The sequence below is a fragment of the Uloborus diversus genome, chromosome 9, assembly GCF_026930045.1.
Source record: "Uloborus diversus isolate 005 chromosome 9, Udiv.v.3.1, whole genome shotgun sequence".
Classification (NCBI taxonomy): domain Eukaryota; kingdom Metazoa; phylum Arthropoda; class Arachnida; order Araneae; family Uloboridae; genus Uloborus; species Uloborus diversus.
This window is the reverse complement of record NC_072739.1, coordinates 25345351-25362634: the sequence shown is the minus strand read 5'-3', so window position 1 is coordinate 25362634 and position 17284 is coordinate 25345351. Positions and strand designations below refer to the sequence as shown.

The 17284-nt window shown below is 31.5% G+C and overlaps 1 protein-coding gene across 1 annotated transcript in view; it reads left to right on the top strand.

Moving 5' to 3' along the window:
* LOC129229813 (DNA mismatch repair protein Mlh3-like) overlaps nucleotides 1–17284 on the top strand; it is a 51489-nt gene that overhangs the window by 9724 nt on the left and 24481 nt on the right. The window contains exon 2 of the mRNA XM_054864188.1: nucleotides 5334–5560. Coding sequence (XP_054720163.1) covers nucleotides 5343–5560 — 218 coding nt within the window. The 5' untranslated portion in view covers nucleotides 5334–5342. The remainder of the gene's footprint in view (nucleotides 1–5333; nucleotides 5561–17284) is intronic.

Below are 17284 nucleotides of genomic sequence, written 5' to 3'. Positions count from 1 at the left end.
CGTAGTGTCCAAAACCTTGACAACCCTGGTTTTCACCCTTTTTTACATTGATAATGTCATGTTTCATCACAGTGATTAGTTTTGCATATATTAGGGTTACGTGGCATTTTTTGTTCTAGGTCAGAGAACTTAGTCAAAAAATAATAATCTGAAAAGTGTTTTTTGGCGAGTTTAAGCAGCATTTTTCAAAGAAGTGTTTCCCGGTTAGCATTTATTTTTTTGTGATCCTTTAACACTCATATACAGATTAACTTTTAGTGCCTACTGCAATCAGAATTTTTGAGTAAAATATTATTAAAAACCGTTTTAGAGGAGGGGTCCCACTTACAGGGCTCCCAAATGGTCCGCTTTTCCCGCCAAAGTCCGTTTTTTAGAGTAAAGTCCGCTTTAGACCGCTTTTTAACATTTTGGTCCGTTTAGTCCGCTTTTGTATTGTTTTTACTCAAAAATCAGATTTTAAAAATTTTCATCACATTACAAGATACTGTGTGCTGACATTTGTTACGCCCAAACACGCGGCCGCAGCGCCGTTTTTCTATTGAACTTCTTTTTCGCTTCAGATTAACGTCATTACTCCTCCTTCAACCGCTGTAACATGGAAATCTAGCAAATGGAGAGGTTTGGGGAAGGAGTTATGACGTCAAATTAAAGCATTTTACAACCGAAATTCCTCACAAGTTCGTACGCCCTTGAGAAACCTTGAAAAAAATCAAGAATGTTTCATCAGTGCAATTTTCTGAACTTGTGTTCGATATGTAGCATCGCGAAAAATTACTTCCTGCGTTTGGGAGTTCAATCTTTTTGCATCTTGTTAATATCTTGATGTTTTTGACAACCAGAAGTTATTTTAACATTCATTAACTTAGATTAGCTTATTTTATGTTTAATTCCGATAGATAATAAACTCCTTTTTTTTTCGGAACCATGGTAACATTAAACTTTCTTGGACTTCGTTGAAAATTGCTTGCTGGGTTTTGAGATTTCAATCTCTTTGCATCTTGTAAATGTTTTGATATTTTTCGCAATCGGAAGTTATTTTGACATAACACCTCCTTAGATTATCTTATTTTTTGGTTAATTTTAATAGACAATTAACTTTTTTATTTTTGAAACCATAGTAACATTGAACTTTCTTGCACTTCGCGGAAAGTGCTTGTTGTGTGTGAGGTTTCAATCTTTTTGTATCTTGTAAATAATTTGATATTTTTGTCAATCAGAAGTTATTTTGACACACTCCATAATAGATTAGCTTATTTTTTGTTTAATTTTAATAGATAATACTCTACTTTTTTTTTCGAAACCATGGCAACATTGAACTTACTAGCACTTCGCGGAAAATTGCTTTTCGTGTTTGAGATTTCAATCTTTTTGCATCTTGTTAATATTTTGATATTTTTGGCAGTCCGATGTTATTTTTATATTTTTGGGAGTCAGAAGTTATTTTGGCATACACCACCATAGATTAGCTTATTTTTTGTTTAATTTTAATAGATAATAAACTTTCTTATTTTTGGAACCATAGCAGCATTGTACGAACTCGAACTTCACAAAGAATTGCTTCTTGTGTATGAGATTTCAATCTTTTTGCATCTTGAACATATTTTGATATTTTTGGCAATCGGAAGTTATTTTGACACACTCCACCATAGATTAGCTTATTTTTTGTTTAATTTTAATAGACAGTAAACTTTCTTATTTTTGGAACCATAGCAGCATTGGACTTATACTCGAACTTGGCGAAGAATTGCTTCTTGTATTTGAGATTTCAATCTTTTTGCATCTTGTACATATTTTGATATTTTGCGCAATCAAATGTTATTTTCACATATGCTATCCTAGACTAGCATATTTTATGTTCAATTTTAGTCATGTTTAGTTTTAGAGAATACTTTTTTTTGGAAATTATGCCAACAGTGAACATACTTCGCGAAAATTTGATTCTCGTGTTCAATATTTCAATCCTTTTGTATCTTGCAATTATTTTAATATTTTTGAAAATTGGAAGCTGTTTTGACATGTGCTACCTCAAATTATATTATTTAATTTTATTTTTAAAAACTGAAACGTTGTATCCTTATTTTTTTTAAAATACTCATAATGAGTATTTTCATTTTGAAAATATAGCTCTATGAATCTGAAATTACACATTTATGTATTACATTAAGTTATCCAGTAAAAGCAGGCTCAAATTTACATTCAGTGTATTTATCGCTTGAGCAGCATTTGTATATTTTTGGGTGTGGTGACTTTAATAAAAAATTTTCTTTCTCACTAATTTTTATATATACATGAAGACAGTTACAATATTTTTTGGTGCCCGAACAACTAATGCATACATATGAAGAAATGATTTGGATACTTAGCATACTAATGAATGATTTGGCAATCCTCTAATATTTTTGAACTTAGTCCGTCAGTAGCGTAGCCAGAAATTACCTCCTGCTTTGGTGTTTGGTCATAAACTCTCATGTGTATCTAAACTTACCATATTAGACTGGAAATATGTGTAAAAACCAAGGGCTGTGGAAGGGGAGGGGACCTCCTGGCCTCTAAACTATATCTTCTTGTCTTAAGGTACCTTATATCAAAATGAATTCTCTTTAAACTGGTTATGTGAAAAATTTTGTAAACTACTATGTGCTAAGGTGTTTACTGTAATAACTGTATCTAAAAAGTCTTGATTAGGTATGCACTTATTCATCGGTCACTTAGGTGATTATTTTTAATTAGACAGTTTTTACCTGTTAATTAATAGAAAATTTATTTTATAATTAAAGTTACTCTGTAAGATGTTTAGTTACATGCTTGCTTGTCACCCGCCCCCCCCCCCCATCCAAATGTTTGTGTAAATAATATAATTCAATGGATAAAAAATTCAGTTGTGCAGAAGGTGATAAGAATTTAACATTAAAATTCATTATTATGGTTAATTAACGAATTATCTTCACATATTTAGTGCCAGGCAGTTAATTTACCTTTTGTTGCTTCCCTGGGTTTAACTATGAATGGTCCTCCCAAGGTCCTCTTTTTAATCCTAACTGTTCCTCTTTGGTCCCCTTTTTGATTCAAAGTGGTCCTCTTTTACCCTTTTCTATGGCTAAAATGTGTTGGGAGCCCTGCACTTATCCCGTAACTTTTCGCTATAAGATATCCCCAACTATGGGGTAAGTGGTTCCCCCCATAACAGTGAGGATTTGAAAATCAAAAGCAACTCTGATAAAATATTTGTATTATTAGTGAAATACAAGACAACTATGATGACTTAGTAGGAATTGATAGTTCAGCTACAAAAGCTGATGATTAGTTATTTGTGAAACTTACCTGAAAGAAAACCATCAAGATTTATATGGGTTGAATGTTGATAATGGTTCTTTTTTAGCCAACATTACATAGACACAGTCATTTAGTGTTTCCAATTTCTTTTTCCACTTATAGTTTTGGCAAATTTGCCAAAATTGATCTTAATCAACTGTATTACGTTCATTCAACACACCTTTTCTCAAAAGGTGTCCTACTTACCTCTATCAACCCTAAATGTATATACAGTAAATTCACTAAGTTCTTTTTTATGCATGTTTCACTTTAACTTTGAAATTGAAAGCAAAAAAGGAGGAACACAGTTGAAAACATATGTTGTTTAAAGGAATGTAACAGTGTCGGACGTAAAATTTTTTTTACGTCCGACTCCTAAATTTTAGTAAAAAATATTCACTTGTTACAAAATGAAAATAGGTTACATCAATGAGATCGAAAATCTTGCTTTGTACCCAAAAATACATGTATGTAGCTTTAAAATTATTGGCTCAGCATAATTAACTGTACATTTTGGTGTCGGACGTAAAACACTTAATGTACCCCAGACGAATTCTTTTACAAATCAAAATAAATTATATTTTTACACATTTTTGCAACACCACCAGCAACACATTGTATCTTTAAATAGTTATTCATCTCAATTCATGATATTAGTATGTAATTTTTAGAAAAAACAATTTCTTCGAGAGTTATCAAATATAGTTTGAAAATACTCAAGATGTTGACCCTAGTTTAACCTTCTGTAACTTATTTATAACTGAAGTGATCAAATTTTAGACAGGCATTTCAAAATATACAACTCTTTACCTTTAAAATGACGCCTCATTTGTTTAGAAATTTTAATTTTGAAAATTTGATCATCTGGTTGACCTCATCATGGAATTGCCCTAAAAGTTAACCTGTGATCGGTATAAGGGATGGTTACTGTAATTCGCCAATTACTATCAATTTTATTTAGTTGAGAACTCCGAAATGAGTTAACTTTTAGAAAAGCTATTATATCTTTTTATTTCTGGAAATAAAAAAAAGTAAAAGTACTATGACATTCATAAAGGCAAAAAAACCTGCCTCATATGTACATATGATGGCTTGTGTCTCAACAGTAATTTCATAGAAATTATCATGTGGAATATCCAAATTGGCAAAAAAATTTCTGCTAAAATTGCTGTTATCATTTTTGTTCCTTTTGCCTTAATTTGACCTTTTGTAGAAGTTTTATTGTTTAATAACAACTTGATATATTTATTTAACGGATTCAGATTATTTTACTATTTAACCCTTCAAGCGGCCGTGACGTAAAATTCCTTCACCGTGCAATGTATTGAAAAGCGGCCGTGTCGAAAAATTTGGCCTTGAATATTCTGCTTCGAGATCGGCTGCGGCGTACAATTCTATGGAAGAATATTCATGGCGAAATTTTTCGACACGGCCGCTCTTCAATACATCGCTGGGTGAAGGAATTTTACGTCACGGCCGCTTGAAGGGTTAAAAGCTTCATTCAGTTATCTGGTGGATTATTTTTCATTTTATTGGAACTTTCAGCTTATTGTTTAAAGTTTCGTTGTGTTAAAAAATTAAACATTTATTTCTAAATTTAAGCAACCTCATTTTTGGCAAAGTTTGTTCAATGGATAAGTGATTGATTAAATAATTGAAAACTTTTGAAAACATGTCAAATGTTCCACATTGCCATAAAATCCCCATTGGTAATATTAAAATTACTCTCTGATTAATTAAGTTAAATAGTAAAGTAGCAAAAAATAGTAATCTTTTCAATGATAAAAAAATACATAATCAAGAAATTAAGTTTCCTTTAACGAGTGGTTGCTATAAATTTTAAATTTAAGAGCCAATCATAAGTGGTGCTTAACATTTTTTTAAATCTTTTCAGCCACTTGTATTTATCCGAATTTTCAAATTTTTGCTCATGTTTGTATTTGTGTAGAAATCCAGTTGCACTGTGCATTAAGCTAACTTCTTTATGATGGGCTCACTCGATAATAGAAATTATCTTTCAGGTCAAGGTAATGAAAATTAAACAGTTAGCGCCTGATGTAGTGAAACGACTCAGATCTGGAGTTGCTATTACTTCGGTATCTCAATGCGTTGAAGAATTAGTATGGAACAGTATTGATGCTGGAGCTACGTGTATAGCTGTTCGTTTAAACTTGCCATTTTTCAAAATCCAAGTTGTTGACAATGGATGTGGAATTCTGCCTGAGCAAATGGAGTTGGTTGGCATCAGGTAAGTTTCTTATAGAATCTTATTAAAAAGGTTTTGCATTAAAAAGAAAAATATTGGTGTTAATGCATATACACTGGAGTGAAAAACCGAGGCTACAATGAAATTCTATGGTTGGGACAGATCTAACCTGCCTGCTTATGTATGATGTGATCTTTCTCTCAACTGTAGGGTTTTCAAACTGATGAAACATGAAATTCTAGAGATTTTCAAATAAATAGAAATTTACACTTGAAGCTACATGGGTATAGCCAAAGGGTACCGTATTTTCGGGAATAAGCGCCGCGGCGCATAGAAGAAAAGAAAGTACAAAAATTTCCGATGCAACACATATAACGGGTCCGGCGGATACAGTGTCTTTTTTTTATTTTTAAGTTTAAAAAAAACGTTTAAATGCTGCTAATAGATGGCACCATATTGTTTCCTTTCATTTTGTGAATTCCTTAGTCCTTGGGCAACGGATAAAGCAAAAGGGGGGGGGGGGTGCGAAGGTGAGTCAGCGATTGCACATGTTTCACTGAAGAGAGAAACACTGATCCACATGGGGAGTCTTATCGAGTTGGAGCGAAGGGGTCAGGGAGAGGAGGCGCAAAAGTACTAGTAAGGGAGAGGAATGGATGTACAGTTTTGTAAAGGAAATTTACAACCGCTCGCACAAAAGTGGGTTGGTCAGTCAAGCAACCTAATTCAAAACTTGTCTCCTAGCTCTAATTTTTTTCTTTACTCACATTGTCGCGTTGATCTTTTGCTGTCGTTCGTGTGTTCTTGGCTTATCTTTTTTTTTGCGGAATTTTTTCAAAGTTGCTTTTGAAATGGCTCCTAAACAATTGAAAAGTTATACTGCAGCCTTTAAGTTTAAGGTAATAAAGGCAGAAGCAATTGGAAATCGTCTTGCTGCCAGAGGGTTTGGACTTTGATGAGAGATGCATTTGCCGTTGGAAATCAGATAAGTTAACCATCGAAAGTGATGGCCAATCGAGGGATGCCGAAGGCAAAAAGTGCAAAATGGGGATTTTTAAAAATATTTCATTATTGTTAATTAAAAATAATAAGGAGAAACAAAATTGCATTTAATCCAGCTTTCTTTACTACTGATTGTGCTTTTAAGTTGTTTAATGTTGGGTGCGTGTTTACACCGGGTGCAGCACATACATTTAAAAAAAATTTTCTTTGAGAATATATTATGATGCGGCGCTTACACCGAGTGCGGCACTTATTCCTGAAAATATGGTACATACTCGATTCATGTGTAAAAATACAGCAAAACCATGACAAAATATAAGAAAATAAAACGTTGCTTTTTCATAGCTTTGCTCCCTCCCTCCCAGCCCCTAAATGACAGGCTTGTATTAGATTATATTTAAAAGTTGTTGAGGAGGTTATGCACCATTTTGAGAAAAGCAGTTTGTTACTAAAATATTTGAGTAATCTTTAAAATATAAAGCACTTTTAAACCAATTAACAAGATACAGGGAAAGAAAAAGTGAAACTTTTGGGTAGGTTTTACCTTTGTTATAAATAGAGACGTACCGAGTAGCACTTTGGCCGAGTAGCCGAGTACCGAGTACTCGGCCTTTTATTACTCGGCCGAGTACCGAGTTACCGAGTACTCGGCCTTTCACTACTCGGCCGAGTTCCAAGTACCAATTATGTTTTAAGAAGAACCACCGACACACATGTGATGAATTTTGAACTTATTGGAATAGTAGTATAAACCTCCTTGTCCATATAATAGTTTTTAAAACTAAATTCCTGCTGAAATTTAATTACGCATTATATATATACAATTTCGTTTGTGTCAAAAATTTACAAAAAAATATTTTTTTAAATTAAAAATAAATAAATAAAAGGTATGATTAATTAAGTTGGAATTAAAACAAATTACAGTAAAATCCCTCTAATGCGGACACTAACACGACAAATTTTTTTTTTTCTGCAATATAGAGGTGTCCGCAGGACAGGGGTTTAATAATGTTATTTGCATTGGAACTGGGGAATTAAAAATTGTCCGCATAAGAGGGGTGTCCGTTAGGAGGGGTTTCACTGTATACCAATCAATTATAGTTCTAATCTGCCAAACATAAATAATTTTTAAAAGCAGATAAAACAAATGTGCAGGAACACTCCAGACACATGTTTCTGCCCCCCCCCCCCCCCCGTTACAAGGAACGTCTTTTTCAGTGCATAACATGTGAGCTAAAGAATGTATTGTAAAGACATTCAACAAAAAAATACGACTTTTGTCGGATGCCTTTAAATCTACGAACCCCCATTTTGTGCATTGAAAAAGGAATTCCTTGTAATGCCAAAACATGTGTCTGCAGAGTTCCTGCACTGTACTTTTAAGACTGTTTTATTTTTTAAGCAAAGGTATTTTTACATTTTTTATAACTAATTTTTGTTTGTAGCAAAAATCCATTTTTAATATAAAAATTCCATATTTTCTATACTTACATTTTTTGCTTAATTTTTAATAAATAAGTTTTATTAACTTTGGGGACATTAAAATAAAGATTTATTCCATTGAAGCATTACAAACTTCATTATTCTCAAAATTTAAATTTGAGTTATGAATTTTAATTGTAAATGATTGCAGAATATAATGTTTGCTCTTTTTTTATAAATTTTAGTATCTGTCTTGGACAATATTCAATTTTTTGCAACTACTCGGTATTGGCCGAGTATATGATCAGAATTTGGCCGAGTACCGAGTACTCGGCAAATTGGCCGAGTAGGCCGAGTACCGAGTAGTTACCGAGTACTCGGTACGTCTCTAGTTATAAACAAGTTGTTTCATAAATTAATTTGCTTCCAGGAAATATTAAAAGTCACTTCACTTAAAAACTATTTCGAGTTTTTCAGTATATTACTTGTTGCCATTAATGGAACTAAAAATATTTTACTGAGAAATAAATTTAGCTTATTATGCACTCACTGAGTCAAGATTGATTTCATATGTTGCTAACAGTGATTAACTTCTTCTTTTATATGTATCTTAGTTTTATCCTCCTTACTTCATTCTTATTAATTTTTCCCTTTTTTTTTTATTTTTTAAAGTAGGACTCTAGCTTTGAAAACTGGAGACTCACAACATTTGCAAACATTTTAATGAATTATCACTAGTTCTAGTGCTTTGTGTTATAAATGGTTAATCAAAATCAAATATTAGAATTAAGTTATTTCAGATGTAATATTTTACACACTTTTGCTAAATAAGGTCAAAGCTCTTCTTACATTGAAACTGTCCTACCTAAAAAAGTCAGAAAATCACTTTTTAATTGTAAGGTAAAGTACAACTGATCTTGTGCTTCACTTCAAGTTTTCATTGTTCGATAATGGCAAATAAATGCAATTTTACACCTCCTGAAATGGAGTTGTTGAATAAGTTAGTCAATAAATATAGGCCCATAATTGAATGCAAGATAACAAAAAGGGTTTTTAATGAGAAAAAAGATCTAGCATGGAAACTTTTGGCTCGTGAGTTTAATGCAAGTTCTGGAATTATTCAAAGATCAGCAGCGCAGTTGCGTAACAAATACAAAAATTCAAAGAAGACACTACCGAAACCAGATGACAGTAATTTACCTGTTCTTGAAACTGAAGAAGATGTTCAAAAAGCGCTGTCTGCAATTATTGACCTAGAATTAGCAACAGTAGAAGTAACACAAGCAGCACTTGAAGGTTCTAATGACTGCAATGGATTATATGAATCAACTATGGAACTTGTTGAAGGTAAGGATAAAATTTAATAATAAATAAATCTGAAGCTCCTTTGTAATTTCTAAATAGTTCAATACATCCATAAATAAAATACTTAATACACTCATAGCACAATTAGAGCATGTATACAAATGAGGGTTTCCAATCCCACATCTAATTCAATCCTGCAGGATTTTATGGAGCCTATCCTGCAGGATTGACTTTATTCATCTAAAAGTTAAATTTTATGTCAAATAAAAAAGTTCGTGCTTTTTAGAATGGACTGATTATGTTACTTAAAGTAGAAATTTTCTAGAACTTCATGCACCATTGTAGAATACTGCAAAGTCACTTAGCAATTATCATTTGGTACACAAAAGTGTGACCTGAAAAAGTCCACTGCTTCTTAGCAAAGTGTCACTAGTATGGGATGGGAAAGAATTTTTGCACAAAAATAATTCGCTTATTGAAAAATGTGCTATGGTTCCACTGCAGTTGGTTTTACTGAGGTTAAGTAATTGCAGACTTTTAGCAAAACCCCATAAACTTCATCATTTTCTAAAATAGATTTTTCATTTCATATGGGAATCATGCTTGTTTTTTGCACAAGAACTGCAAATTTCGGACAAAAGCGATTTGTGTATTGCTGTATCCACTTTAACTTGCCTTGTTGCTTCATTAATGCTGATCATTGTATCAGTGCATTTGATTCATTGCAGCAGGGGGAATGCTGATTGTGTTCCCCCAAGTTGTAGTCTCAGTATACCTTTTTGGATAACTTCGCTAAGTTTACCTTTCGCTTTGAAAATATATTTACATACTTGAGCAACTTGATGTAGTGCACTGTCATGCGACTCATCCTGTGTTTCATTTAAGTTTCTGTCGCCTCTTATAGAGTTGTGGCGAATGTTGCAGATTGCCCAGCTAATTCATTCAACATAATTTTCAAGGTACCACTCGTATTTATGATATCAGCTTTATGGTGATAAAGACATTGGCAGGCACTTTTAACAGGTTAGATAGCATATATAATGTTAAGTTTTTCATTGCTTTTCTCTTCAGAGAAAATATTGTGCACTTTGAGTGAGTTGTAGGTTTCTTAAGTTTACTGAAGTGTTCCAACATTGTATAAAGTGCAGTCTGTAATGCACTTTCTAAATTTTTTTCTATAGCTTAATTTTGTGGGTTTCAAATTTTAGTGATGGTTTTTGAAAACGTTTATAATTGCTATGCGTTTTGTCAATTGCTGAACGTATGAAAACAAAAACCTCCAATGAGAATACCAACTCATTCTCAGAAAAATTTACTGTATTTTTATTGAGTTCTTAAATTGTAAATCTGATGAGACACAAAGTGTTTCTTGCTCTTCTTGCAGAAATATGAGGAGGGTGATTCAGATTTCAAATGATGCTTGTAAAAATACTCGTTTTGTGAGTGGCAAAAGTTGGAAAATTTTTGCAGTGTTTGAAATCATGTGGGATTTTGCTCTCAATCCCCTAAGACTAATCATGCAGGATCCTGTGGGATTTCCGGATTGGAAATCTTTTTACAAATAGGAGAGTCACTTGTTTTTTTTTCGTTATCTTCTCTGAATGAACATCCTTTTCTAAAAAGCCATACAAATCTTTGCAAGTCGTGATGTCTTGTAATCATCAATGTCTTGTTTCTTTTTTTGTACTGAAATACTGAGTCAAAAATGTTTCATATTAATGGTGCAGATTCCTTATTGATTCATAAACAACTGTGTGTTGCCACTCTAAGACCTTGTCAAAAAGACCCTGTCTTCAGCCTTCTCAAAATAAAGCCCTTTTCTACTTGTCAAACTTGCCAAAAATCATCGAAGTATAAATAAAGTTAGTTTTAGGTACTTCAACAATAAAATAGTCAATAACAGTTTTGCTTGCAATGGCACGAGTTTCAGTAGTGGTGACCTTAGAGTTTGATCACAGTTTTTGGCTGTTATATGTATAATTTAGGATCTTCATCTTTAACAGAATATCAATATGCGAACTTAGATTTAATGGATATGTCGGGATTGCAATGCAAAAATAACGTTAAGCAAAAATTTTGATTTTAAGCATAAGTTAAATTTTAGTTGCATTTTGGAGTGTGTACTGAATGCACCTAAAACCCTGGTATTTCTACGGCCTTAGCCTTTGCATCACTATTTTGAATGAATCACAGTGGGTGAAGTCTTTTGTGACAGTAAAAAGTGCAGGAAAATTCTCAAGCCGAAAGTTTTCTCAAAATATTAAATTTTTGCCCTAAATTTTCCGACACTGTATTTGTGTCATATTTAAATAATCAATAAAGGCAACTTGGCAATCTCAAAATATGCAGCATTGGTGTGTTTGATGTACCTTACTAGTGTAAATTGCAAATGTAAAGAGCCAATTTATAAGAAGTAAAACACTTAACTTTTTTTTTTAAATCAAGTTTATAAATTTTGAGTTTTCTTGATATGAAAACAGTTTTAATTTTTAAAAAAATGTTTTTTCTTTTAAATCAACTACAATCATAAAATTTACCTATAAGTTTTTGAGTAATTTATGTTTATATTTGGAAAAGAAAAATGTTAACAACAGTGATGAAATGTTTAAGAAGAAAGAATGAATTTTATTTAATAAGCCTATGTTTGATTTTAGATACATCGAATGATGAAAATACTGATACAGAATGTGCTACAGCAGGTGAAAGTGCTGTTGTCAATGTAAGTAATTTTATTACAAACATTAGTCTGTCAATTTTAATTTAACCAACTATTTGTTTTAAGTCAAAAGTAATTCTAATCCTTAAATCTTTTCAGCTAGAAAGAAGAAATAAGTATTCTATAATAATTCTGATCCTATTAAATGAAGAAAGGAAATAAATGCAATAATCTGGAACCTTCCAACTCTGATTTATTCATTTTATAGTGTCCCCCACCCCTAGGCATTTTTAGGAGAGTACTGTTTTCTGTTCCTCAGGCAAGATTTGATGCACTCAGTCGTCTTTTTAAAGACTTTTTTAGTTTTCTTTCTCTGTCACACTGCATGGGTTTTACTTCCAGTTGCCGAAAACAATGAAACATAATAGTAATAAAGTTAAAGTTTTGTTAATAAATTTAACAAATAAATTTTAAGGCTGAATTTAAGCTAGCATATATTTGTAGAATGGGCATTTTAAACGTTTTAAACATTGCAGGTTTTCGAGCTTTCTTGGATTCAAGCCAAGTGATCAGTTTAAGTGTCTTTAAAAACTATTTTTTCACTACTTTTTCAACACTGCTTTTAGATTCAAGCGCACAAACTTGCAGTATACCCTATGCTCAGGGCACGTTGGTCCTCTTCAGAGTTCTGTTAAAAAATTAATTTTCAAAAAAAATAAGAATCGGGGATGGTGAGAAATGTTTAATGAACCTCATGTGGAAAATCAAACTACTCATTTAGTTTTTTGGTAAACTTAATAAATATAAAGTAGAAAAGTGGACCCTGTTTCCCCCTACTTATGAAAGAATTGTATTTGTTTTCTTTTTTGATGAATATTTTGGAAATATTTGTTTCGTGACATAACGCTTTTTGGAGCATTTTTTTCTGTTTATATTTTCTCGTAAATGAACTGCTGTTTTCGAAATTGTTTATATTTTCGCTGCATATTAGGAATGCAAGTCCTTTTTTTTTTCATTTACAGTTCATTGAAAATGAAAAGAATTAAAACACTAAAACACCTCATCGGTATGTTTTGCATATGAAGCATTTGTTTGTAATATTTATTTTCCTTTTATTTATTTCCTTTTAATAAATGTTTCATTTGAAAACAAAATTAAAACTTACTATTTAATAAATTTAATTAAAAAAATATTAGTTTTAAAATATTTTCAGTGTTCAATTTACTCCCCCCCCCCCTTTTTCCTGAAGGAAAATCTACTGTTTTTCTTGTGTTTCTTGAAATGAAATCTGTTGTTAATGTTTTTTCCCTAAAATCACAGGTATCTTAGAGGAATATGTTTCTCTCTAGTTGCCATATAAAAATATGGCTGGAAGTAGGGGGAACTCTTGCTGCCACCTCAGATTTTAGGTGTATTTTTCAGTTTTCATTTCATATCTCAAAAACTATTTACTTGCTAGCAAAATCATTTATGGATAAATTAAGCCTTTACCTTTAGAAAAGTTTTTTTAAATTGTAGCTCAAGGAGATGTAGAGATATTTTGTTTTAAAGTTTGTAAAATTTTAACTAGTTAAAAAGAAAGCAATTTGTAGACCTTTTGATGAGCCATGTTGCAGACACATGTTTCGGGGTTTCAATAAACCACTTTTTTAGTGCAGTAGACTGTGAGCTTTAGAGGAAAAATCATCCAAGAAAAGGAGTTTTGGCTTTTCTCAGAGGTCTTTTCATCCTATAGCTCACACTTCACTGCATTGTAAAAGGGATTCCTTGAAACCCCAAGACAGGTGTTTGCAATAGTCTACAAATTTTATGTAATAAAGCGGTGTTATATCTTATTTTACTTTCAAGCACAAAGGTATTTATTTAATTCTTAAGGGGAGAAAATAGTCTGTTTTTCAAAAATTCTGAAACTGTAAGATTAATTATTTCCACACTCAAACAACTACTATAATAATAAAAATAATTTATTAAAGACAATTTTTAACTGATAATTTAAAGAGATTTTAAATTATCAGTTAATGATTTAACTAGCATTTAAATAGTTTTTAAGCCATAAAACAAGAATTTAAAATGGATGGATACTTTTATTTAGGCGAGTCGTGTTTTGTTTTTTACATTTTGTTCATGCAATTCCAGCATAGGTTCTACAATAATTTACTTTTTTTTAAATTTAAACTTTTTCACTTGATAAACATTAAAAAAAAATAGATATATTTTCAACATTCATATGTATTCACATTTAACTATCTTACAAGAATAAATTAACAAAAAGGTTAATGTGCCAATGCTTTTTTCCCCACCCTATTTTATTGTGTTGGACCATATAGGATTGTCGTAAAATATTATTAAAAAAAGTCCTGGGTAAATTGGATCTTATATAGTTAAAAACTGAGCATATGTACCTATGTATCCATGTATGTCCAAGTTACTTCTCCCGAACTCCAGTGAACTCACCATCAAACCAGGTATCAATAGATTCATATTTTTCCCCGACTTAATGTTTGGCTATTTAACATAATCTTCTGATAATAGTTAGCGGAGATATCAATTAAAAACTTATGATACTTAGATTTCAACATAAACTCCCTGTTTTTCAAAGGCTTTCCTCCAGTCAAATTATTATTCAGTGCTTCATCTCGACTTTCTGCAACAATGCTTTCATTAAAATTTGTTGCTTTGAAGAAAATCATAGAAAAGAAAGATCTATTGCCGTTTTTCTTTCTCGAATATGAAGAAATAAATTGCTGGCTTTTGTTTGAGGCTTTTCCTGTTATCAAAGGATTTAAAATATTTCCTTTTTTGGTTATTTTTTTGGGATCTGCTGCAAAATTTTACTGTTTTTTTTTTTTTTGTTCAAGCCTGATTGTTGAACACACGTCACTTGACATAACTTTTATTTTCAAGGTGGGCCATGCAAAGCCAGGCGACGCAGCTAGTACTGAATTAAAAGTGTCTACTAGCCACTGGCTACAGACTAAAAATTTGAAATTTCAACTCTGGCAACTTTTTTTTTTCTTTTGCCTCACTGTGTTGCATTTATTAAGTGTATAAATGACTGAGCCTACCAAATTGTAAAAGATAAACAGTTTCAATTTTATCTCATTGTTCAACCTGTATTTAAAACAATACAATCATTTTAACTGATCAAGTAAGCAAAACATCATCAACGGTCATAAAACTCAAAAGAAAAAGAATATGGTTTTGAATTTTGTAAACTATGGTTTATGTTTCAGTTCTTAAACATAGAAAAAATATTGGGAAGCATACACTGCTTAAATGTCTTATACCATACTTCATACTCATTATGTTAATGTATTCACTGTATATTATCACAAAGCTCAATGTGTTTTACGCTAGAACTTTTATACAAAAATTTTTGAAATTAGGCTTTTAGTTTTCATGTATTTAAGTAAATTGTTGTCTTAGTAGTTAATTACCTGTCATTTTTCTTCCAAGGAAGTAATATAAAGATTATTTTTTGTGCTGTTATTTTTATAATTCTTAAAAGTATTTCTTTTATAGTGACTAATATATTTTTTCCTTAGGAAACAATTTCTGAATCATCCAAAAGCAGTGACCAATGTATAGCGATCATAAATTCCTCAACCTTGAAAAATAAAGGAGTAGAATCAACTACAATGACTTCCTGTAAAAGAAAACTCAATACTGTTATGGAAAGCACAGATATTGTGACAGAGATTGCAAAAGCACGAAAAGCAGCTATTGAAGAAGAAAACAAATTGTTTCTAGAATTCAAAAGAACAGAGCACATGGCTCTGATGGTGTCGTTAAAAAAGGACGATGAATACAAAAAATTGCAACATGAAATGCTGGTTCAAGAGCACAAAATAAAAATGCATTTGTTATCTGCAAAAGTGGAACATTATAAATTGTTAAATGCTCAAATCAAACAAAGTATGAAAACAGTTCAATAAAAATTTTTTCCTAACTGCATTTTCATTATTTTTTCATGTTATGCCTTTAAAAAAAAAATGTTGCAAAATTTTTTTCTAAACAAGACCTGATCAGCATCAACAAAGCACCGATATTGCTGCCATCCTTCAGTTGCAAATGCTGCTGCAATAGTTAGTGGGATGAGCTAGTCAATTTCATTCCTAAGAAAAATACTTACATGTGTGATGCAACTTGCAACATAACTGAGAGCTTTTTTCTATCACCCAATCAGTGGCACACACAAGGGAGGGGTCCAGGGGGTCTGAACCCCTCCTATAGGTCTTTCTTTTTCCCCCCAATTGATTATGATTCTATGTATTTTGTACGTAGGATAATTTCAAACAAAGGTAACAATAATTTCAGTTCTAATAAGTGAAGAAATAAAATAATCATATTAAAAGATTTTTTAAAATATTATGCACTTTTCCTTTAATGAATTGCCTATAAGAAGCAGAATGATGATTTTAAATGAACACTCTGTAATATCCATCAGAAAAGTAAAAGCGTAAATTATTTTGCTTTCTGGTTATTTATTTAAGTATATTTCATTAAATAATGCTAATTATTTATTCAATAGTTTATTTTTTTACTATTGTTCTCAGAAATCGATAAAATCAGGAAAATATGTTTGACGGTGTATTGGGGTATGATATAAGAAGGGGGCTTTTGACCTTTGAACCCTCCCCTTGCAAAGTTTCTGTGTGCACCACTCCACCCAGTAGTTTTCTCGATCGATGATCACACAACTACAAGGAATGGCATTGAAACTTTTAAATGCTTCAAATCTTGCTGGAATTGAAACTTCTAAAAGTTGCTGAATTACATGCATTATTTACAATGTTTATTTTTTAGGAGTGAGTTGGGATAAATTGAACAGCTGCATTTATATACCAAAATAGAATGAAAAATGATTTGTTTTTCCAACAGATGCAGTTAATAAAAATTAAGCAAGAGCCTACAGCTGCTATATGTACTGAGCAAATTAGAAATAATTTTTCCCATTTCATTTTGGCATAAATGCAGTTGTCCCATACTTTCCCCTGTTTTAACTTGTTTAACTAACAAAATAATCATTATTTGAAGTTATTAAACCAAACTTGTAATGCAAACAAAACATGTTCTAGCAATTTTTCACTGTATTATATTAACAAATGGCCAAAAATCCTGCATACAAAAAATATTTACAATGGGAACCATATAATAATAAGAATTCAGAAACAATTTCTGAAGATCAATTGAAATCTGTTTTGAAGCTAATAAGATTTTTTAACACAATATTTTAATTTTTAATACAATAATTTTAATAATTTAAGATTAAAAAAAAATATTACTTAAAATAGTCATTAAGTCTTTTTCAGTAATGACTTGCTTTCTCTATAAATACTGGGCATTTATTTACCACTTTTTCCCAAAATAGTTAAAGATAG